This window comes from Pan troglodytes, chromosome 1 (genome assembly GCF_028858775.2).
Source record: "Pan troglodytes isolate AG18354 chromosome 1, NHGRI_mPanTro3-v2.0_pri, whole genome shotgun sequence".
In the NCBI taxonomy this organism is placed as follows: domain Eukaryota; kingdom Metazoa; phylum Chordata; class Mammalia; order Primates; family Hominidae; genus Pan; species Pan troglodytes.
In genome coordinates, this window is record NC_072398.2 from 201982507 (window position 1) to 202007493 (window position 24987).

The following is a 24987-nucleotide window of genomic DNA, read 5'->3' on the forward strand; positions in this document are numbered from 1 at the left end:
GAGTTCAAGACCAGCTTGAGCAACATAGTGAGGCCCTGTCTCTACAAAATATAAAAATTTAAAAATTGGCCAAGCATGGTGGTGCGTGCCTGTGGTCCCAGCTACTTGGAAGACTGAGGTGGGAGGATCGATTGAGCCTGGAAAGCAGAGACTGCAGTGAGCCAAGATCGCACCACTGCACTCTAGCATAGGCAACAGAGTGAGACTCTGTCTCAAAAAAAAAAGTGAAAACCACTATAAAGAAAATAAACTTGGTGACAGGACAGAATATAAATCCCAACAATGGTGAAAAGTTTTCAGTGTAACTGAAAATTTTTGTCCCAACGTGTGCCCTAGAAGCTCAACTGTAAGCAGAAATTATTTCTTCTGCTGAATGGCTTTAGATGAGCCAGCTTCTAGAAATGTATAAGTATGCTTAGATCACAGAAAAAAATATTTCCAGCCATATTAAACACGTAGGTACTTGGTGACTTTACATGCCAAATTAAAGGATTCTTAATTATTCTCAAATCAATCTGGGGTTTTTTTTTCCCCACAATGTAACTATTCAATTTCTGGGAATCAAAATTATCTCACTGAGCTTACATAAAACACTTTTCAGAGTATTTCCCTTGATTCATGGGAGAATTTTCTTTTTTCTTTTTTTTGAGATGGAGTCTCACTCTGTTGCCCAGGCTGGAGCGCAGTAGCACAATCTCGGCTCACTGCAAGCGCCCCCTCCTGGGCTCACGCCATTCTCCTGCCTCAGCCTCCCAAGTAGCTGGGACTACAGGCGCCGGCCACCATGCCTGGCTAATTTTTTGTATTTTTAGTAGAGACAGAGTTTCACCGTGTTAGCCAGGATGGTCTTGATCTCCTGACCTCGTGATCTGCCCGCCTCAGCCTCCCAAAGTGCTGGGATTACAGGCGTGAGCCACCGCGCCCCGCCAATTCATGGGAGAATTTTCTAGCTCACAGTTGTAGAAAGTTTTTCACTGTAGTTTTGAGGGCATTGTTTTGTTTTTAAATTAACTTCAATGTTCCCTTACTAATGGGAAATAGTAGTTTCAATTAAGGCTAGACTTTTTCAAATTATTCATTGAAAAATTATAGTTGTATATATTTATGGGGCAGAAAGTGATGTTATGATTTTTTAATACAATGTGAAATGATCAAATCAAATGAATCAAACTATCCATCACCTCAAATATTTGACCTTGTGATGAGAACATTTGAGATTTACTCTCTTCGTGATATTGAAATGTACAGTACTCAAATATTAGCTATATTTACCAGTACAAGCTAGTTTGAGCCCTAAGGGAGACAAAGTAAAAGTTAAGTCTTTAAAGAATAATATTAACCTAGTGCTCAAACATAGTTCTGTTTGAGTTAGTAGTCATTCATAGAAGGAACAAATTTTTGTAAACTACTAGGTATATTCTAAAAATAGATTTTGTTTAGGAAAAGGATAATTCCATGTCTTTTAGTTTGCATTATCTAACTCACACAACCTAATCTACAATTTGCAGATGTTAAAGGCTGCTGCCCTTCAACTTTTCTTAATAAACTGAAATCATCTCGGAGAAAGGATGAACTTAAATGGCTTAAATTCAGTGTCTACAAGACTCTCTCCACGATTCCCCACTTTACACCCACCCCGCAACCTGGACGTATACCTGTCCAGATTCATCTGTTACTCTATTCCTCATATCCTATGTTCAGCCAGGCTAGATGGCTTTCAGTTCCTGAACTGTCAGTCTCTCAACTCCAGGTCTTACACAAGCCATTCTCTCTCCACCTCACTTGCTCATTTTATCCTTCAGGTCTCTCTCAGCTAAGGCATCACCTCCCCAGAGGAGACTTCCCGGGCCATAATCTTCCCTGACAACCTGTATTTCCTTTTGTATAGCGCTTATCAAACCAGTAATTAATGTTATCTTCATAATAAACTGGAAGTTCCAGAGGGCAGGGACCATGTCTACCTTATTCACAGCTGCATCCATATCATCTAGTACAGCACCTGCAAATACTTGTTAAACTGGACTAAAGCTTTCATCATTAGATTTATGTTAAATATTTGCAATTTTCAATTAATTGGCCCAGGAAATAATTAAAGTGTTCTGAGGTAAATACCTGACTTTTAACCTTTCTTCCCTCCTCCAAGTCCATTCTTTTACCTCCTTCAAAAGTTAACAATGGTTTCCTTTTAGGTTGGAGGAAATGTCAGATTCATCATTATGACTGTTTCAATAATATTGGGATTTTACTCTGTTTCATAATGTTGCTTTCAAATTATAATTATATATCATAATTATATTTAATTATGTATGTCATTATAATATTAATAACAGATCATCCATTCAACAAATATTTGTTATAAACCTATGCATTAGATACAATACCAATTGCATAATATATTAAGTTATTGACATCTACAGTACTTGCTAATCAGTGCATCATACCTCTTTATTTTCCTTGCCTTGTAAAAACATACAATATATACTTTATTTCAATGATGAAAGAATACACCAGCAATGGTCTTTCCTTTAAAATGTTAATTCTAGAAGAAAAATAGCAGGAAAATCTAAGAAATAAGAGTAGACAGGAATAACTCTAAGAACACTGGCTTAGAGAAGCAGGTATAGATACATTCTTAACAACAAAAGAATTAAAATAAATTTTTTGTCAGCTTCTTAAATTGCAAGCAGTCTCCTCACCTTAGAGGTTGCGTTATCCCAAATGGCTAGACCAAAATAGTCTTCTTCCAAAAGATTGAGATGCTCACATACTCGTTTAAGCAAATCTTGTCCCTTAGCATGTTTCTGCAAAGATATACGTGACTTAGTTGAGTTGAGGTTTCTTCTTCTTTTATTTTTTCCCCAAAAGAGATGGGGATTCACTCTGTTGCCCAGGCTGGAGTACAGTGGCCTGATCATAGCTCACTGCAGCCTCAACCTCCTGGGCTCAAGTGATCTTCCCACCTCAGCCTCCAGAGTAGCTAGGACTACAGATGTGCACCACCATGCCTGACTAATTTTTAAAATTTTTTGTAGAGAGAGTCTCATTATGTTGCCCGGGCTGGTTTTGAACTCCCGGGCTCAAGTGATTCCCCTGCCTCAAGTGATTCCCCCGCCTCAGCCTTCCAACGTGCTGGGATTACAGGTATGAGCCACTGCACCTGGCCTGAGGTTTCTTCTTATTTCTACACCCATCATGAAATAAAATAAAATGTCACTTTCCGATTTCTTCTTTCATCTTCGGTTATCAACAAACTTTCAGGTGGCTACATAGTTTAAGCAGAAAATATGATTTATAAAATTCTTGTTCTTCAATTTGTCAGTTTACATATGTAATACACATATACTAGTTTGGAAATTGTGTTACAATTCAAAGCAAAATTCTACCTTCCTTCCATCTCATATTCCCCATCTCCATCCTACACATCACATTCTTCATTTTTGGTGCAATATATCCTGTAGCATGCTATGAGCAACTGTCAGTTACCGTGACTACTTAAATTACTGAATCAACTGTCCAGAGTGACATTTAATTGTGGCTGTGGAAATCACTAGACTCTATCATTTTCAGACCAAATGTCCCAAAGACAATGAGGTATGCCTCAACTCCCTACAATCTCTTTCAGAAAAATGAATAAAGTAAAATTCTAGATAGCCAACAGACACTACCTGTTGAAGTGGCTCCTTCAGTGGTGCTAGGAATCATTTTCTTAATGTTTCTTAACCTAGAAAGTCAAACCATTCCCAAATTTGGGTTCTTTTACTCCTATTTATAGGAAGAAAATACCCTAACTTAAAGACTGAGATTTAGTCAGAAAGTCCTGGCTCCTCCATTTACTAGCTAAACAAGCTGAGTAGATTCAATTAACTTTTCTGAACATTAGTTTGCTCAGCTGTGAAATGATAAGAATATTTACACTCATCCTACCTCTTTATTGGAATTGTTTAACAATAATCAAATATGTGAATGTCTTCTGAGAAATATATATGAAAATACTTCAAAAAATTAGAATCATTTTTTGGGCAAACATATATGACATGTCCTCCTCTCAATGAGATGAGTTATTTTTAATGACTATTAATAATTCACATAAATGTTCATTCATTGTCAGTCTTAACTCATCCATATCAAATAATTTTCTTTTTTTCTCCCATGTTTTCATTCTAAATGACAGAAGATGATTTGAAAATGCTTCATGTATTTTCCCTAATCCCTTATTCATAATTCTAAAATCCAAATGGCAAATTTTGACTTGAACTGTAAAGAGACTATTTATAATCTTAATTTATCCACCTCAGAATGAATCTTCATATCTTTTACCATAGAAATACTATGTTTGATCATGTGGGTGCTGCTACAGACACTGCTGGGTTTATTATAAAATATGCAGAATATGTACTTATTCCCTTGCTAAACTCCAAAATATTCTGAATTCTAGTTTTTATTTTGTTTTGTTTTGAGACGGAGTCTCGCTCTGTCGCCAGGCTGGAGTGCAGTGGTGCGATCTCGGCCCACTGCAACCTCTACCTCCTGGGTTCAAGCGATTCTCCTGCCTCAGCCTCCCAAGCAGCTGGGACTACAGGTGCGTGCCACCACACCCAGCTAATTTTTGTATTTTTAGTAGAGACGGGGTTTCACCATGTTGGTCAGTATGGTCTCGATTTCTTGACCTCGTGATCCACCTGCCTCGGCCTCCCAAAGTGCTGGGATTACAGGCGTGAGCCACCGTGCCCGGCCTCAAAATATTCTGAATTCTATAACACATCTGTCCCCAAGGGCTTCATATATAAGAGATCCATATCTGGATCTTGGTCTGAATGGGAAGAATAGGTGTAAAATAGCTTTCCCCATCTCTAAATTAGTTAGTGCAAGAAGCAGAAAAAGCAGACCCTAAGGCTCTAGTTAGGTGTATAGTACCTGTTTCAAAGTACAATTACATCTTTCTTGATTTCCTTTTTAAACTTAGAGAATACCTATTAGTAAATATAGCATAATATTTTAGATGATTTGTGATTGGACATATTTACATTTGCACATAAATAATGTGATTAAGAAATAAGGCTGGGTGCGGTGACTCATGCCTATAATCTTAGTACTTTGGGAGGCTGAGGCAGGCAGATCGCTTGAGCCCGGGAGCTCAAGAGTAACCTGGGCAACATGGTGAGAACCTGTCTCTACAAAAAATATAAAAAATTAGCCAGGTGTGATGGTATGTGCCTGTAGTCCCAGCTACTTAGGAGGCTGAGGTGGGAGGATCACCTGAGCCCAGGAGGTTGAGGCTGCAGTGAGCTGTCACTGCACCACTGCACTTCAACCTGGGCAACAGAGCAAGACCCTGTCTCAAATAAATAAATAAATAAATAAATAAAATAGTTTGTTCCACATATATGTGAATTACACACTGTCAATAAAAGCTGTTACTAGTAACAACTGCAATTGCTTATATATCAAGCATATCATAATAAACAACTACTGTTCTAGTTTGAAAAACATATAGTTAGTAGATTTTTTTAAATTTCAACTTGCTCTGGCTGGGCGCAGTGGCTCAAGCCTGTAAACCCAGCACTTTGGGAGGCCGAGGCGGGCAGATCACGAGGTCAGGAGATTGAGACCAGCCTGGCTAACACGGTGAAACCCCGTCTCTACTTAAAACACAAAAACTAGCCAGGCGTGGTGGCGGGCGCCTGTAGTCCCAGCTACTCTGGAGGCTGAGGCAGGAGAATGGCGTGAACCCAGGAGGCGGAGCTTGCAGTGAGCCGAGATTGTACCACTGCACTCCAGCCTGGACGACAGAGAGAGACTCTGTCTCAAAAAACAAACAAACAAAAAAAAAAATTGTCAACTTGTCCTGAAGGAGCAAAAAGAGTAACTGAATAACTCTGATATTTTTCTTCAATCCTGATTCAATCACTTATTCTTTCAGAAAACAGAAAATTTTAAGAAATGGCATTTACTGGACTTAAAGACTTACTCATCATCTTCCCATAATCCCACCTCCAGAAAATCACCATTAATACTTCCATCTACAGAAATAATCATTAGAGGCCGGGCGCAGTGGCTCATGCCTGTAATCCCAGCAATTTGGGAGGCCGAGGTGGGCAGATCACTTGAGGCCCGGACTTCAAGACCAGCCTGGCCAATATGGTGAAATCTGTCTCTACTAAAAATACAAAAAATTAGCCCAGCGTGGTGGCACATGGCTGTAATCCCAGCTACTCGGGAGGCTGAGACAGGAGAATCACTTGAACATGGGAGTTGGGGGCTACAGTGAGCCAAGATCATGCCACTGCACTCCAGCCTGGGTGACAGAGCAAAACTCTGTCTCAAAAAAAACAAAAAAAAGAAAAAAGAAATAATCACTACAGTGAGTCTTATCGTGGGCAAAATCACCACTTACGCAACTCTAGATGAAACCACCTGTAAGAGTTCTGATTGTTGGAAATGAAAACATACTCACCTCCACAACACATTCATAAACTGTGTCATCCAACAAAGAAACCTTGCAGTGCATGTTCCTGTGTTTTCTGATTGGTTTTTGGGAAGCTTTTAATTCTCTTTCTGCTTTTGATTCAGGGCTTTCTTCTTTTACTTCTATTTTGGAGCACTCTTCAAGTCCTTCTCCTTCCTTAATTTCAAAATCTGGATCTTCTCTGAGTTCTTCCTGAGCAGGCTACATATCCATGACATCGCCAAGTCAGTAATAAACACATTTCACAAAACATGCTGTATATGCTTTTACCTATAATAATCTTACCAATAAAAGCACGAACTAAAACAAATATAGGTGACATTAATATTAAATATTTTTCTATAAAAAATAATATGATCCCCCAAATGCCCTAAAGACTTTGCTATTATTAAAACTTCTCAGGTAGAATCCCATCAAATCAATAAATGAAGGTCTCAGGTAAACCGGAGGATACCAATCCATTGCTCTCAGCATTATATATTCTTCCTGACCAAGCCATTACACGGTATTATTAAAGTTTAACAAAAACGTTATTGTCTCTGCCCATGCTCCTCAATTTTAGCAACGTAGCCTTACAAACTGCAAAATAAGATGTGACTTGTTACATATTCTAAATTTTAAATTAATTTTAATTCTAAGAGAAATGCTTGGGACCAATTTCATATCATTAAGCAAACATGTAGTAGGCTAAAAATTTTAACTACCAGTTAACACCTTTCTACCCAATATTAATCATGTTAAATGCAAAGAAGATTCAATGAAGGAAGAGTTTCCTGGTGCAATCTTAAATTATCCCCAAATAATACCGATAAGTAGGATAACATTTTTGGTATACATTTTTTTTTGAGACAGAGTCTCGCTCTGTAGCCCAGGCCGGAGTGCAGTGGCGCGATCTCGGCTTACTCCAAGCTCCGCCTCCAGGGTTCAAGCGATTCTCCTGCCTGGGCCTCCTGAGTAGCTGGGACTACAGGCGCCCGCCACCACGCCCAGCTAATTTTTTTGTACTTTTACTAGAGACGGGGTTTCACCATGTTAGCCAGGATGGTTTCGATCTCCTGACCTCATGATTTGCCCACCTCGGCCTCCCAAAGTGTTGGGATTACAGGCGTGAGCAACCGTGCCTGGCCGGCATACATTTTTACTTTTACTTTCAACACAACAAAACTACTGACATATTTTTATCTAAACCCGACTAATTATTTTCTTTTAAAAGAATATGTTACTTCCTTGTGTAACAGCTGGAAAACAATTAAAAGAAAAAAAGAATGCATGGTTGACAATTAGGAAAAAGGAATTAATTATTTGACTCCTGCATTAAATACTGGAAGTAATCTAAAAGACTCCTTCTGATCTTTCATGACCCTCTCACTGCAACCTCAGGAAGTCTCTTCACTGGCTGTCCTATCTATCTATGCCCGCTCTACTGTCTTTCATATCAGTACTCTGGTGGCTTTATAACTTATTACAATAAATAATTATTTTTATTTGCTACTTTTTTGTCTTCTCTATTAAAGTCCACAAGGGTAGAAATCATGTCTGTTTTATAATAATAATACCAAACATTTATACAACAATTACAATGGGCCAGTCACTATTCTAAGAAAATTACTTATGTGAACTAACTCAATCCTCATAACTACCCTGCGAGGCACGTAGTATTATTATATCCCCACTTGATAGAGGGAGGATAATAGTACCTGGCCTGCAGGGTTGTAAAACAGGCCAGAGAAATTAAGTAACTTGCCTAGGATCATACAATTAATAAGTCACATACCAGTCTGGCTTCAGAATCCACGATTTGTTTTTTTTGCTTTTTTTTTTTTTTTTTTTGAGACAGAGTCTCACTCTATCACCCAGGCTGGAGCGCAGTGACATAATCATGGCTCAATGCAGCCTCGACCTCTCAGACTCAAGTGATCCTCCCACCTCAACATCCCAAGTAGCTGGGACTACAGGAGAGCCACCATGCCTAGCTAGTTTTTTACTTTTTTGTAGAGATGGTGTTTCTCCATGTTGCCCAGGTTGGTCTCGAACTCCGGGGCTCTAGTGATCCTCCTGCCTCAGTCTCCCAGAGTGCTGGATTTACAGGCATGAGCCACCACACTCAGCCCCAAAATCCATGATTTTAAACCTCTTCACCATATTGCAGTTTTTATTTACCAAGGTATATCCAGCCTAGGGCCTGGCACACATGGTAGGTTTTCAATAAATATTTGTTGAATGAATAAACAAACATTAAAAATTTACATAGGCTTCCAAAAAATCCAAGCTACTCTGGATGAAGACTGGTACAATCCTATAGTTATATATATTATATACTTAAATGTAATATAAATATATATTTATATATTTATAATATAAAGCAAACACGCTTTTTAAAAAATTCTGGATAAAAAAGGACCATTTAAATAAAATCCTATTTTATTTAGGCAAATAAACCTTTATCCAGACGACTCTGATCCACAAGGTTTTGACTATAAATATTAGTTTCCAAAAGGCCTAAAATAGTTTGTTCTTTTAAATAATATCTCCTTGAAATTTTACTAACAATATCGTTTCTTTTTCTCCACATGAAGACAAATAACCTACGGACAATTTATTTCAATTCTGAATTAAATCTTAATGAATGAGATTTTAGTTAAATCTAAAATTAACTGTCCATCATCTGTGTCAACTTGAGTACGAATCTATGAACTTTAGACAATGCAGACAAGTTCTGATTCAAATGTTAACTAAAACAAGATATGGATTTTCCCCTATATAAAGCTGAAGGAGAAAAAAGCAGTTAAAAACCCCTTGAGGCCAGGCACAGTGGTCATGCCTGTAATCCCAGCACTTTGGAAGGCTGAGGCAGAAGGATTGCTCGAGTTCAGGAGTTCAAGACCAGCCTAGGCAACAAAGCAAGACCGTCTCTACCAAAAAATTTAAAAATTAGCTGGGCATGTGGCATGCACCTGTAGTCCCAACTACTCAGGAGGCTGAGATGGGAGGATAGCTTGAGCCCGGGAGGTTGAGGCTGTAGTGAGCCACGATCACACCACTGTATTCTAGTCTGGGTGACAGAGAGAGACCCTATCAAGAAAGAAACAAAAAAAGAAAATAAATAAAGAGGGGGAAGGAGGGAGGGAGGGGAAAGGAGGGAGGCAGAGGAAGAGAGGAAGGAAGGGAGGGAGGGAGGGAGGGAGGGAAGGAGGGAAGGAAGGAAGGAAGGAAGGAAGGAAGGAAGGAAGGAAGGAAGGAAGGAAGGAAATTTGAAAAACTCTTGAAAGTACCAGGCTTCCTGAAAGATAATGTAATTTTTTTTTTTTTTTTTTTTGAGATGGAATCTCGCACTGTCACCCAGGCTGGAGTGCAGTGGCGTGATCTCGGCTCTCAGCAAATTTTCCTGCCTCGCCTTCCGAGTAGCTGGGACTACAGGTGCCCACCACCACGCCCAGCTAATTTTTTGTATTTTTTGTAGAGACAGGGTTTCACCATGTTGGCCAGGCTGGTCTCAAACTCCTGACCTTGTGATTCGCCTGCCTCAGCCTCCTAGAGTGCTAGGATTACAGGTGTGAGCCACTGCGCCCGGCCGATAATGTAATTTAATTATTTTGGTATTCCTAAAATAAAATGGTATTAAGATATGAATGGTTTCTTTGCCTTTACTGTTTGTGTTTATTTACTAGCTAACATTCATTGAGTATTTATTAAATGCCAGGCAATGTTTTAAGAGCTTTTACCCGTTTCACTCCTTTAATCCTTTCAATCCCAAATGAGGTGGATATTATTATCCCCATTGTACAGAGGAGGAAACTGATAAAGTGAAAAGTGTCACTTTTCTTCGATTTGAACCCTCTAGTCAGATTCTATAGCTTGCATCTTAACTATTACAGAACTTAGTAAATCTTGTTTTCAAACTTGTTTCACTAACAGCAAGTGTGCAATTATAATTTTATCCTAAATTTTACCCTCAGCACTTTGAATATACAAGTAATAGTTCTAGAAATATATGTAATATTCTAATAAGACTCTAATAAAACTATGGAGTCCAAATCTCAGACCTATAATAGAAACATGTAGGACTTATACTTTTTTCCCCCCTAACACTGTCAGAGTTCTAGAAGGACTTACACTTTTAACAATGCAGATAATATTCACATGCTTCAGAAATAAGAAGACTTTGAAAATAATTCTTAATTGTAATGGTGAGGCTGAAAATAAATGACATTCTCAGAAAATAGTCTGAGTTACAGTACTAATGTTTTCCCATTTTTTGGGACAAATAAACTCACAACTCGTGTTTAGTTTAACAACACTATGTCACAATTAAGGCCCCAGACTAATATACATTACACAGGTGATAGAAAGAGCTAGACTTCCTCATCTGTATCTTACACTCTGTGGCAATATGATCTAGTTAAAGAAGATGATCAAAATAAGGTAGACATGACTTGAATCTATCACATACCTTCAAAGGGCTTGAATTCATCACACAGCTTTTAGGAAGATTTACGTAAAAGAACCATATCTGCTGATAACCGTCCTGTTCCTAATAATTCCACAAAAATGAACTCTAAACCATCTCATTTTTCTTTTCCTCTCTCATGAGAAATCTTCAATTTGTTCCATTATTATAATAAAATGATATATGGGCTGAACACATTGATTTGATACTTTTTTTTCTCTTCTATTCTTTGATTTATAAACAGTAAATGGACAGGCATGGTGGTACACACCTGTAATGCCAGCTGCTCAGGAGGCTGAGGTGGGAGGATCACTTGAGCCCAGGAGTTTGAGATTAGCCTGGGCAAAATAGCAAGACCCTTTAATACATATAAAGTGTAAGTATCTGTTTAAAAAGTAAGTTTCCAATGACTACATTAATTTTTTTAGAGTAGAAACTATAAGCCGGGCATGGTGGCTCACGTCTGTAGTCCCAGCACTTTGGGAGGCTGAGGTGGACAGATTACCTGAGGTCAAGAGTTTGTGACCAGCCTGGCCAACACAGCAAAACGCTGTCTCTACTAAAAATACAAAAATTTGCTGGGCATGGTGGCCAGCGCCTGTAATCCCAGCTACTCGGGAGGCTGAGGCAGAAGAATAGCTTGAACCCAGGAGGGGGAGGTTGCAGTGGGCCGAGATCACACCACTGCACTCCAGCCTGGGTGACAGAGCAAGACTCAGTCTCAAAAAAAAAAATAGAGTAGAAACTATAAAGCTTTATGATGCTACTTATCACTATCAATGCCTAAGTCAACTAGCTAGTAAGAAATAAAACCAAGTACTTTTTTTCCCCCCGTTGTTGAGACGGAATCTCGTCCTTGTCGCCTAGGCTGGAATGCAGTGGCACGATCTCAGCTCACTGCAGCCTCTGCCTCCCGAGTTCAAACTTCTCCTGTCTCAGCCTCCTGAGTAGCTGGGATTACAGGCACCCGCCATCAGGCCCGGCTAATTTTTGTACTTTTAGTAGAGACAGGGTTTGGCCATGTTGGCCAGGCTGGTCTCGAACTCCTGACCTCAGTTGATCTGCCTGCCTCGGCCTCCCAAAGTGGTGGAATTACAGGCGTGAGCCACCGCGCCCAGCCCAAATACTCTTAAATGAAAAATAAAGTGTATAACCTGCCTTCCTTTGCCCACCTCCCATATCCACACATCCTTACCTGTGTTTCTGCACTGCTTAATGAATGAAGATCCAAAGATGGGTCTGTTTTGAGTTCAGGTTCAGGAGCTGCAATTGGGGCCTTTAAAATGATCTCTTCATCAAGACTGGTTCCAAATTCTATCTCTTTCTGACCTCCTTCACCTTTTTCTTTATCTGACTCTACTTCTTTGCCTTCTTCCTCGGACACCTGAGATTTGGGCCTTTTGAGAAACGAGGAGAATAGTCGTGAAAGTCCTCTGCTTTCTGATGTCCGCTCCTTGTTCTTGGTCAAGTCTTCATGTGTAGGAGTGTCTCCATTAGAAGCTTTCAGCTTCTGTTCACGCCAATTATCTCCTTCAGCTGCTGTTTGACAAGATTCCTCCTGCTGAGGTTCTTGTTGGCCTGAGTTTATGGCTTCCTCACCCTCTTCCTTCTGTTGGTGCTGTGAATTTTCGGCCTCAGTCACTAAACTCTTCTCTGTTGTCATGATGTTGCTATTAAAAAGAAGATAGAAAAGGGGGGCTCTTATAAGCAAAACACATTACTGTTGGCAAAACCCTAAACCCTAAAAAATTAATATACTTAGGTATTTAATTGCCAACAAACAGAATTCAAACCCATTAAACGTGAGACTTTCCATTAAATTACAAAAATATCTTATCTACACATCCTGAATAAAATATTAATGCCTTGAGTCACTAAAGATATGCACATAGAGAGAGTAGCTTAAAATAGTACCCACTGAGGCCACCTTAGTGAAATACATCACATATTAAATCCAATGCCTACAACTGTATATAGTAAATACAGTTTTATCCTTCCTTAAAAAAGGACTGTGGTTTAGTGTCCTTTGAGGGTATCAATCTGAAGGTGTAGGATTTGCAGGAATTATTCCCTGCAAAATTCTCCACACACCAAGAGACGATGAAATTTAAAAGTTCCCCCAGTCTTTATTGTTCTTTTTCTTTACATTTCTTAGGATGCAGAGACTTCTCTATTAAAATTGCAAAAGTAAAATTCTGATAGTTTGTTGTTAAGACTGGATAACAGCAACGACAAATATACAGTTGAAATACTGCAAAAAATTTCCTAAGGTTTTCATGTTACAATTCCAAATTACAACCTCTTTCAGAGGTATCCCTTTTTTTTTTCTTTTTGTGGAGAATGGGGTCTTGCTATATTGCCCAGGTAGGTCTCGAACTCCTGAGCTCAAGCTATCCTCCTGCCTCTGCCTCCCTAAGAGCTGGGATTACAGGCGTGAACTACCACGCCTGGCCAGAGGTATCCCATTTTAAGCTCTTTCAGTCTCTTTTTTCTCCTGATAAACATGATTTTGAAAGCTCAGAATTTTTAAGAGTAGGAAGTGAAACTAACAATAGAGAAAGGAGATAGAGAAGAAAAACTTAGAAAGCAAGTGTTGATTCACTCGTAGGGGAGGAGGAAAGAGCAGGCAGCTGACCTTACATATTTCAAACATCTTGGCTTCTAGCCTCTTGATCTCAAAATCCCAGTATTATCAGTCAAGCTTCACAATAACAGCCAATGAGCATTGTCACGTCTACTTTACTAAAGAATAACCAACACACGTGGGGACTTTGAAAACACTGGGCAATGAAGTCGACTATTGATGATCTTATGCTTTGATTCACTGCTATCACTAAAAGTACTTCCTTCCCATCACTCACAAAGCAGCATTTACATTGTCTTCTCATCTTCTCTGTATTAAATAAAGTAATTAAAAAAAAATTTTAAGGCTAGTGAGGTGAAGCAGTGGGAGTCAAGATGAAACAAAGACATCTATAACTGGTTGTGATCAATTAGCTGTAAGCACCACTGCACCGGACAAGCCTAAATGAAGTAACTTTATCTGGATGTTAACAATCTGAATGAATGAACAAACTATATTTAGCTCATTCCCTCTTCAGGCCCTTCACACTTGCTGCTCTCTCTACTTACACTGCTCTTCTCTTGCCTATTTGAAGGCTGGTCTCCTTCATATCATTACTGTCTTATGCCTTAGGAGGCCTCCCCACATAACCTAGCTAGAAGTATTGGCCTTCATGCCCCCAGATACCCTTACAGGACTACTGCACTTATTATCTGTAATTATTTTATTAACATATTTGTTTACCAGTTTATTGTCTTTCTTCCCTCTCTCCAGCTAAAATGTCTTTCTTCCCTCTCTCCAGCTAAAAGTTCTATAAGGACATGAACCTTGACATATATATTTTTTTATCATTGTATACCCAATGCCTAGAACAGTACCTGACACATAATAGGTATTAATAAAAGTTTTAGGCCAGGCACAGTGGCTCATGGCTGTAATCCCAGCACTTTGGGAGGCCGAGGCGGGCGGATCACCTGAGGTCGGGAGTTTGAGACCAGCCTGGTCAGCATGGTGAAGCCCCATCTCTACTAAAAATACAAAAATTAGCCGGGCATGGTGGCAGGCGCTTGTAATCCAGCTACTCAGGAAGCTAAGGCAGGAGAATCACTTGAAACTGGGAGGCGGAGGTTGTGGTGAGCCGAGATCATGCCATTGTACTCCAGCCTGGGAAACAGAGCGAGACTCCATCTCAAAAACAAAAAAAAAGTTTTTGGGGGCTGGGCATGGTGGCTCACGCCTGTAATCCCAGCAATTTGGGAGGTCGAGGCAGGAGGATCACTTGAGCTCAGAAGTTCAAGACCAGCTTGGGCAACATAGCAAAACATCGTATTTATAAAAAATTTAAAAATTAGCCAGGTATGGGTGGCATGTGCCTATAGTTCCAGCTACTTGGGAAGCTGAGGCAGGAGAATCACTTGAATCCAGGAGGCTGACGCTACAGTGAGCCATGATCATGCCACTGCATGCCAGCCTAGGTGACAGAGCAACACCTTGTCTCAAAAAAAAAAAAACAAACCTGAGTTTTTTAAAAAAATGAATTGATTTCACTGAATATATCTGATAAATACAAACTGCAAAGGCATTCTCTAAATTTATTCAAGTAAATTTACTTCAAATGCATGATACTAATTGATTCATTCAACAAATTCTTATCAGGCACCTAGCACAGGACTGATGCTACGTGCTAGAAACACAACAGTAAACAAAACAGTCAAGGTCTATGTCATCATGGAGTTTACATTCTTGTTTCAACTTTAACCAGTATAATGAAAGAAAAATTCAAAATAAATTTTGTTTAAAACCACTATTGATACAGACAGAGGGGCAGAGAAATTCTAGGCAGAAAAGGACGGGTCTCTGACGAAACCCTACCCTCAAACAGAAAAGCATGAGATTGCAGCCCAAAGTGAGACTTTATATCCCTGTTTTCCCACTGGAATGTTGCCTTTTCCTAAACCACCCATGGCCCCACCTCACCCCATCCTATGCCTATAAAAACCCCAGACTCAGCTGGGAGGGAGGAGAAACAGCTGGATGTTGGAGAGAAGCAGCTTGACTTCAGAGGGATAGCTTGATGGTGTAACTTCAGAGAAGAATTCGGCTGGAGATGGCTGTACTTCAGAGGAAGATAATCTACCCACCCCTGGCCCCTTTTCAGCTCCCCTTCCCGCTGAGAGCCACTTTCATCGGCAATAAAATCCCCTGTATTTACCATTCTTCAATTCATTCCTGTGACCTCATTTTTCCTGGACACCGGACAAGAGCACGGGAGCCATGTGTGCAGATACAAAAAGCTGTCACACTGGCCCTCTGCCCTCACTGGCAGAGGGCAGCACCTCACTCAAAAAGGCAAAGGGCCCACTGAGCTGCTAACACTTAAGCTGTTCGTGGATGGCATGTCGAAGCTAAAAGAGCACTGTAACATGCCCTCTGGGGCTTGGAGGGATGCAGATACTGCCCCCTGGATACTGCTGTGAGGCCTGCGTGGCCTTGAGTACTGCAAGCACCAAGGCAGTCAGCTCGTTCCAGCGCTTGTGCACTCCAGTTCCCACCTCGTTCACTCGCACGCTCCTTCCAAGGAGTTGAGAGTGGCAGGCTCAGTAAACAAGGTACGCCTGTCACAATTCCCATGAAGAGGTCAGGCAAATATCCTGCTTCACTATAAGGGGTCTGATTCAATAGGTCTGGAAAGGGGCCTGAGATTCTACAATTCTAATAAGATGTTGCCAATGCTGCTGGCCCACTGAGCACATTTTGAGTAGGAAGCACAGAAAACCACCATTACAATCACTATGAGAACGTACCGCAAAATGCCTAAGAAACAAAGACTATAAAAAGCTGCTTTTAGCAAGTGGAATATGAAGAGTGGGAAATACTTGACACAATAAGTGCTCAACAAATAAATGCTTGTTAATTAATGAATGAAACAAATGATGCAACACATTAAATGTGAAAAGTGAACCACTAACATTTTTAAAAACTCTTTTTGGCACTTAATCAGACTTTGTAATCTTTAAACATAGAGTATGGCAAATCCAAGTTTCCTACCCAGCTGTGACAAGTGCCCAGATTCAGTGTTCTGGGTATCTCCATTGATAATATCTCTGTGCCACATTTAGGAAGTAATGATTAGGACAGGAGCCAATCATAATCCTGAAAGATATAGTCCTCAATGGCATAATCCTGAGTGTTGAAATCCCAAAAGACCAAAATCCCAAAAATATAAATCTGGAAAAAGGAATTAAAAAAAAAATTTAAAGATATGTATTTACATTTTTAAGGGGGATTTATTTGAGAAACATAAAAACATAACAGAACACTTCATAGGCTACTTTACATGATAAAATAGGCAAAAACAACATACATATTTTGCAAGCATAAACACTTGGGTATACTAATGACAGTCATACAGGTATAAGTTATGAGCAGACAAGGTGTATTCATAAAAAAATAGCTTATATAACTGCAGTCATCTGAAATACCATGACAAACAACCTAAGTCTTAAGATCAATCAAAAACCATGATGGGCTTTTTGCTGTAGGCCCGAGTGGTTGCTGCCGAAATGCGCAAGTTCATGAAACCTGGGAAGGTGGTGCTTGTCCTGGCTGGACGCTACTCTGGATGCAAAGCCGTCATCGTGAAGAACATTGATGATAGCACCTCAGATTGCCCCTACAGCCATGCTCTGGTGTCTGGAATTGACCACTACCCCTGCAAAGTGACAGCTGCCCTGGGCAAGAAGAAGATCACCAAGGGCTCAAAGATCAAGTCTTTTGCGAAAGTTTGTAACCACAATCACCTAATGCCCAAAGCCCGACGAGAGGCCAAGGTCAAGTTTGAAAAGAGATAAAAGACAGGCAAGAACAAGTAGTTCTTCCAGAAGCTGCGGTTTTAGATGCTTTGTTTTGGTTATTAAAAATTAAAAAGAAGCAGCCATAAAAAATGATGAGTTCATGTCCTTTGTAGGGACATGGATGAAGCTGGAAACCATCATTCTCAGCAAACTATCGCAAGGACAAAAATCCAAACACCGCATGTTCTCACTCATAGGTGGGAATTGAACAACGAGAACACGTGGACACAGGAAGGGGAACATCACACACCGGGGACTGTCGTGAGGTGGGGAAGGGGGGAGGGATAGCATTAGGAGATATACCTAATGCTAAATGACGAGTTAATGGGTGCAGCACACCAACATGGCACATGTATACATATGTAACAAACCTGCACATTGTGCACATGTACCCTAAAACTTAAAGTATAATAATAATAAAATTAAAAAAAATAAAAAATTAAAATTAAAAAGAAAAAAAAACCATGATGGGCTGCCACCACATATTACAGTTGCCCAAAGAGCATTTTACATACATGCACAATGCTTACACACGAAGTCAATGTTGTGAAAATGGACCTTGTGGAGTCAAATTTGCAAATATGCAAAAAATGCATAAAACACATTCGAACTCTCTAAAAGTCTTGACACAATTTATACCTCCAGTAATGGAAATGATGTGAAGATGAAATACAGAGCACAGCATATTGTAAAAAATAATGCTGGCAATTTGAACAAGTGGGGAAAAAACTTTTAAAAACTAAAAAGAACACTCAACATATGAAAAAGTATATTACAGCGATAGATTCTGCGCAATTGTGCAGAGGCAGTCCATAAGAGCAGGCAGACTTTCACAGTCATTTATATTTTGAAGTCTTGCATCACCACGAATAGCTGCTTTTTTCCTTTTAGAGCATGGCTCTCCTCAGAGAATACATTCACATTCATTTTATACATGGTGCTGCTCTTTTTGAAATTCTTCTATGATTCGACATACATGGACATGAGCATTTCCTGTTAAATTTTCCCATCTTTTGTGTCATGCTTATATGTTGTTTTAGGCATGCAGAAATTTGTTTCACAAGTACTCATATGCAGACCACAAATTTGGTGGAAACAATACTGGTGATCAAACAGAAACACCATTGTGTGTCTTCTTATCCTACTGTGCACGTAATTATTTTTGAACCAGTCAGTAACTTCACTGGTTTCTTCAGACAGATGCAGTTTTAATTTATTAAAAGCTCCTGGAGGACAGGCGCGGTGGCTCACGCCTGTAATCCAAGCACTTTGGGAGGCTGAGATGGGCAGATCACCTGAGGTCAGGAGTTCGAGGCCAGCCTGGCCAAAGTAGTAAAACCCTGTCTCTACTAAAAATACAAAAACTAGCTGGGCCTGGTGGCGGACGTCTGTAATCCCCGCTACTCGGGAGGCCAGGCAGTCGAGGTTGCAGTGAGTCGAGATTGCACCACTGCATTCCAGCCTGGGTGACAGAGTGAGACTCTATCTCAAAAAAAAAAAAAAAAAAAAAACTCCTGGAATATCATCAGCTGGAAGGAATGCCAATGCAGGCAAATAATGCACTTTAAAAATAATGCACTTTTTTTGAGACAGGTTCTGACTCCACCCAGGCAAGAGTGCAGTGGCACAATCTCGGCTCACTGCAACCTCAACTTCCTGGGCTCAGGCAATTCTCCCACCTCAGCCTCCCAAGTAGCTGGAACTACAGGTACACACAACCATGCCCAGCTAATTTAAAAAAAAAAAAAAAAAAAAAATTTTTTTAAAGATGGAGTTTCACCATGTTGCCCAGGCTGGTTTCAAACTCCTGGGCTCAAATGATCCTCCTGCCTCAGCCTCCCAAAGTGCTGGGATTACAGAAGTGAGCCACCATACCTATAATGCACTTTATTTTTTTTTTCTCAACCCTCCCCTAGTGACATCATAATGTGCTTTTTAAATTTTGTAAATGTATTTTATTATTTTATTTTTTTGAGACAGGTTCTGGCTCTGTGGCCCAGGCTGGAGTGCAATAGCATAATCTCAGCTCACTGCAACCTCCATCTCCCCAGCTCAAACCATCCTTCTACCTCAGCCTCCTAAGTAGCTGAAACTACAAGCACGCACCACCAAGTCTGGCTAATTTGTTTTTGTATTTTGGGGACAGATGGAGTTTCACCATGTTTTGCCAGGCTGGTCTCGAACTCCTAGGCTCAAGTGATCTTCCCGTCTTGGCCTACCAAAGTGCTGGGATAATGTGAACCTGCCACAATGCACTTTTAAACTGAAACTTTCATCCTTGCTGTATTGTGTGGCCAATCCATTCATCTGAATTTTCTGCCAAATGCATTGGGGTTGAATGGAACAAAGTTTATTCATAACATTTTGAAATTCACTTTTAGAAGCCTTGATTGCACCTCATTCCAAATCTGTCATTATGGTTCGGGGATTCAATCAAAATCCATTTTCTTCTGCCAAGTCTGCCAAATCTTCAAATAAACATTTATAAGGTGTTTCACTTTTTCTAGTCACTAATACATAAACTAGTAGATCAGTTCTAGAATTTTCAGATTCAGTGGGGGCATGAATTGTATACAAGTGATTAAAAAAAAAAAAAAAAGTGAGGACAGTTTCAAAAGTACCATCCATTAGCCAAAGTGAAGCATGTGCTAGTTTTGCTGTATTAGACTTAGTGGTAAATATAAGAAGTCTATCCTCTTTGACAGTCAAATCCCTAATCAAGAATAGTTCACCATTTAACATGTTTTGCAACAGTGGAGGAACCTCAATATCGACAAGTGTGTTTGGTTCAGAAGGTCACTGAGCTTGTCAAATTCTTTTTATTCTGTAATGAAGGGTGTTTTTTAAAGGCAAGTATGAAGGGGCATGTGTGAAGGGGCAGTAGTCGTACATGATTGAATATAATTTGGCAGGGGAGATCTCTTGTATTTTTCGCATGCATTTTCAATTCTTGTATGGTCTTCAAAACACTCACCGCACTTGTATTTGGAGAGTGGTTGTTGTCTACAAATTTTCTAAGTATATGTGGTCCATTGGAAAGTTTTGGTATTGCTTGGCCATTGCAGTTAAGCAACACTCTGCTTTCACAGCAGCAATAATAATTAGCTTTTAAACTTTTATCTTTCACCACTAAGTAGCCTCATACACTTAACTTATCACAGCCCTTCTGTGAGGAAACAATTTCACAGATATTTCATTGTGTTGCAAGTAAAAGGAATGACATTCAGCTTCTCTAATATCAAATCTGTATTAGTCAGGGTTCTCCAGAGTGACAGAACCAATAGGATATGTATATAGATACATGACGGAGGATTTACTAGGGGAATTGGCTCACATGATTGTGGTGGCTGAGAAGTTCCACAACAGGCTGTGTGCAAGCTGGAGACTCTGGGATGCCAGTGGCATAGCTCAGTCCAAGACTAAAGGCCTCAGAACCAGAAAAGTTGATGGTATAACTCTCATCCTCAAGACCTGGAGGGGCTACTGGTATAAGTCCTTGAGTCCAAAGGCTGAGAAGCCTATAGTTCTGATGCCCAACACAGCAGAAGAAGTCTGTCCCAGCTGTCAGAGACACACGTGTCTTCTCTGTTTGTTCTTTCCGGGCCCCCCAGCCAATTTAATGATACCCACCAAAAATGAGGGCAGATCTTCCCCACCTAATCCACAAGACTTACACACTAATCTCCTCTGGAAACATCCTCACAGACATACCCCAAAGAATACTTTACCAGGTTTCTAGGTATTCCTTAATCCAGTCAAACTGACATCTCCAAAATTAAGTCTATAAGTCTACCCCTTGTCCACTTGGCATCTATATGCATCTCCTTAAACCATATTTAATTTCCAAATAAACACAACAAAGTAATAGTTCTGCCTAACATGAAGCAGCTACCCTGTGATTGTGATTTTGGGGATTGTAGACATTAGGGATTTTAGACTTCAAGGATTTAGGCTTCAGGGATTTTGATCTTTCAGGATTTTAACATTTCAGATTATGGTGTTTAGGATTGTGTCTTTTGGGATTATGATCCAAACCCAATTAAGACATATGAAGAGTTAGAGGATAGCATCTATGAGTACAGAATTGAGACATTTTGCCACATAATGGGACATATGTAAAAAACAAGCCGAACATAAGAATAAATGAAAACATAATTAAGGAACAGGCACAGAGGTAGAAAGGCAAAAGAATTCTACTGAAACCAACTTCAGTTAATACCATACATTAAATGCTAGAAAACAATCAGGAATTCAAACAATGCAGTATTCAGCAAAGATGCTACAACTCAGTCTATACAAGAAAAAACATAAAAATGAATGATTAAGGAGAGTTTGCACCTGTGTTCTTTAAAAAAAAAAAGAGAATAGAAAATGAAACTGATAAAGCTCGCTGATACTTTCAGTTAGCTCTGAGGTTAATATGAATTAAACAAATAAATAAATAGCAAAAAGAAAAAAAAACCCTATGGATCACTTACTAAAAGCTCATATATACTTCTCTAGACAAATGTCACGCAGTCATGTTCTTCCAGACAAATGCCATGCAGTCATGTTCCTCGTGTTACAAATGATAGGACGGGTACAGAGGAAAAGATATAAAGAAGTCAAGCAGCAAAAACAGGATAAATGCTCTACAAACAAGCTCTTCCTATGTAAATGACACTATTTTCATTCTGGATATAAAATCCAAAAGGAGGTATCCATTTACTTAATGTCAGAAAGAGGTCTTCTGATTTAAACAAACAAACACACAAAGAATCTACACAACACTGAAGAAAAAGTGATGAGTTACCGTTCCATCTCAATCCTAATCCTCAAAACCCTATGAATTACACCCCATCTGGTATCAAAGATACACTTGTTTTAAAAGTGTGCATCTGTTAATTTCAGACAAATCAAACCTTTAAAAAAAAAAAGAAAAACATACTGAACAGACTGAAAAGACTGAATGGTTATCTTTCATATTTTTTTACATCTCTGTAACATTGAGTCAGTGCTCCATTAATGCTTCTTGAGTTGAAAACTTCACAAAAACATTGCAGTTTGGCAGCATTAATAAAATTTCCTTTATAATCACCATTTAGGGATGAAGTTTGATGATTTAATTCTAGGTATTACTCTTCAAATTAGCTCACTGAGAAGAAAAAAAATAAAAAAACCGCTGGGCACAGTGGCTCACACCTGTAATCCCAGCACTTTGGGAGGCCGAGGCAGGCAGATCAACTGAGGTCAGGAATTTGTGACCAGCTTGGCCAACATGGTGAAACTCTGTCTGTACTAAAAATACAAAAATCAGCTGCACATGGTGGTGCACACTTATAATCCTAGCTACTTGGGAGGCTGAGGCAGGAGAATGGCTTGAACCCAAGAGGCAGAGGTTGCACTGAGCCAAGATCCCACCACTGCACTCCAACCTGGGCAAAAGAGTAAGACTCCATCTCAAAAAATAAATAAATAATGCTTTGAGGGAGGAGTATAGATGTCAATAGAAAGAGACTTGAAGTGCAATGGGCAAAGGGAATTCCACGTAGAACCAGTATTATTAAGAACATTGTAAGTCCAAAGAAACTAGTAAGAATTCCAGACTAGCTGAAATAGGGCTACAACAGGGCAGCAGGGGGAGATAAGGTTAGAAAAGAGCTACCGTTTAAAATTCCATGGCCAGGCACGGTGGCTTACACCTGTAATCCCAGCACTTTGGGAGGCCAAGGCAGGAGGATAGCTTGAGCCCAGGAGTTTGAGTCCAGCCTAGGCAACATAGAAAGGCCTCGTCTCTGCAAAAAATAAAAAATTAGCCAAGTATGGTGACATGCCCCTGTAATCCCAGCTACTTGGGAGTCTGAGGTAGGAGGATCACTTGAGCCTCAGAGGTCAAGGCTACAGTGAGTCATGATCCTGCCATTACACTCCAGCATGGGTGACAAAGTGAAACCCTATCTCTCAAAAATAAAAAAATTAGATTCCAACAGCAACAATAATAATAGCAGCTAGCATGTATTGAATACCTAAATGCCACACATTATTCTACATGCCTTAAACCACTCTACAAGGTAGACATTCTCATTTCCCAGAAAATAAACTCTGGGTGGTTAAAAAATTTGCTTCAGATCATGGAGTCATGCATTAATGAAACCATTAAACATGGTGATAATTCTGTTGTAAATTATCAGGCTAGTATCTGTCTCTGTAAAACACAGTACTTCAGATGCTTCTACCTGAGAGATGCTTCTCTGTTAACTAAACCCCTATCTGTTGAGAAGTTATGCACAGACTATTCAATCTGGCTAAGACCACCTCTATTTCTACCAGTTTCAAGTTCCCCGCCCATGTACATATTTCTTTCTTTCTTTTTTTTTTTTTTTGAGATGGAGTCTCACTCTGTCACCCAGGCTGGAGTGCAGTGGCGGGATCTCGGCTCACTGCAAGCTCCGCCTCCCGGGTTCACGCCATTCTCCTGCCTCAGCCCGCCGCCACGCCCGGCTAATTTTTTGTATTTTTATTAGAGACGGGGTTTCACCGTGTTAGCCAGGATGGTCTCGATCTCCTGACCTCATGATCCACCCATCTCGGCCTCCCAAAGTGCTGGGATTACAGGCGTGAGCCACCGCGCCTGGCCACATATTTCTTCTTTTACTCTTTCCAGAGTGTACGTGTAGAATGAGACAGGAAGAGACAGGCAAAGACACATTATGAAATGACTTGAATATCATGCTAAATTGTTGGGACTTGATTCCTGAGAGCCACTGAAAGCTTTTAAGTAGGGAAGTAGATAAAGTGGAGGCAGAAGAGGCTAGAGACAGAGGGAAATTCAACAAATGACTGGGTAAATTCAGGTTATCAGTGAATATTCACAATGGGAATCCCTAGGGAAGCTGAAATCAATACTGAGCAGAGAAACTTGAAAAGCCTTGCAACCAAGGTTTAAGAACTCCTGCTGCCCTTAGTTTCTCTAGCGTATTCTCACTAGCACACTTCTTATTAATCCAGGCAGTTGCATATCAGAGCCTAAAGGCATTTTTATAATATACCTCCTTTAGCCCACTTTGGTAAATGGTAATAGAACCAAAATAAGGCCGGGCACGGTAACTCACGCCTGTAATTCCAGCACTTTGGGAGCCTGAGGTGGGTGGATTACCTGAGGTCAGGAGTTTGAGACCAGCCTGACCAACATGGTAAAACCCCATCTCTACTAAAAATACAAAAAAAAATTGGCCAGGCACGGTGGCTCATGCCTGTAATCCCAGCACTTTGGGAGGCTGAGGCAGGTGATCACCTGAGGTCAGGAGTTTGAGACCAGCCTGACCAACATGGAGAAACCCCATCTCTACTAAAAATACAAAATTAGCCAGGTGTGGTGGCGCATGCCTGTAATCCCAGCTACTTTGGAGGCTGAGGCAGGAGAATCGCTTGAACCTGGGAGGCGGAGGTTGCAGTGAGCCAAGATCACGCCACGGCACTCCAGCCTGGGCGACAGAGCAAGACTCCATCTCAAAAAAAAAAACAAAAACAAAAACAAAAGAAAAAAACTGAAAAACTGAAATAGAGAAGAGAGATTAATATCTTGCAAGTATCTCAATAAAACATGTCCAAAATTAAATTCTTAATTCTGTTTTTCCTGTTCCCATAAGTGGCTCAATCATACCATCCAGTATCTCAA

At 40.0% G+C, this 24987-nt stretch overlaps 2 protein-coding genes across 51 annotated transcripts in view; one reads left to right on the plus strand and one right to left on the minus strand.

The window, feature by feature from the left end:
* Positions 1 to 24987, minus strand: part of EPB41 (erythrocyte membrane protein band 4.1) — a 231999-nt gene that overhangs the window by 119916 nt on the left and 87096 nt on the right. For 38 of the 50 annotated variants that reach the window (XM_063783717.1, XM_003307928.6, XM_063783706.1 and 35 more), the window contains exons 2-4: positions 12109 to 12583; positions 6455 to 6667; positions 2697 to 2801 (exon numbers count right to left, since the gene is read on the minus strand). In XM_063783717.1, coding sequence (XP_063639787.1) covers positions 2697 to 2801; positions 6455 to 6667; positions 12109 to 12576 — 786 coding nt within the window. In that variant the 5' untranslated portion in view covers positions 12577 to 12583. The remainder of the gene's footprint in view (positions 1 to 2696; positions 2802 to 6454; positions 6668 to 12108; positions 12584 to 24987) is intronic. The other 12 variants (XM_063783718.1, XM_063783716.1, XM_063783720.1 and 9 more) reach the window with 2 other exon arrangements.
* On the plus strand, positions 17012 to 17327 carry LOC104007002 (large ribosomal subunit protein eL27-like). Its single transcript, XM_054664938.1, has one exon. The coding sequence runs from the start codon at positions 17040 to 17042 to the stop codon at positions 17325 to 17327; it is 288 nt and encodes a 95-aa protein (XP_054520913.1). The 5' UTR covers positions 17012 to 17039.

Excerpts from the sequence above, each read along its gene's own strand:
- LOC104007002 (XM_054664938.1), top strand. The coding sequence starts at position 17,040 with ATGCGCAAGTTCATGAAACCTGGGAAGGTGGTGCTTGTCCTGGCTGGA.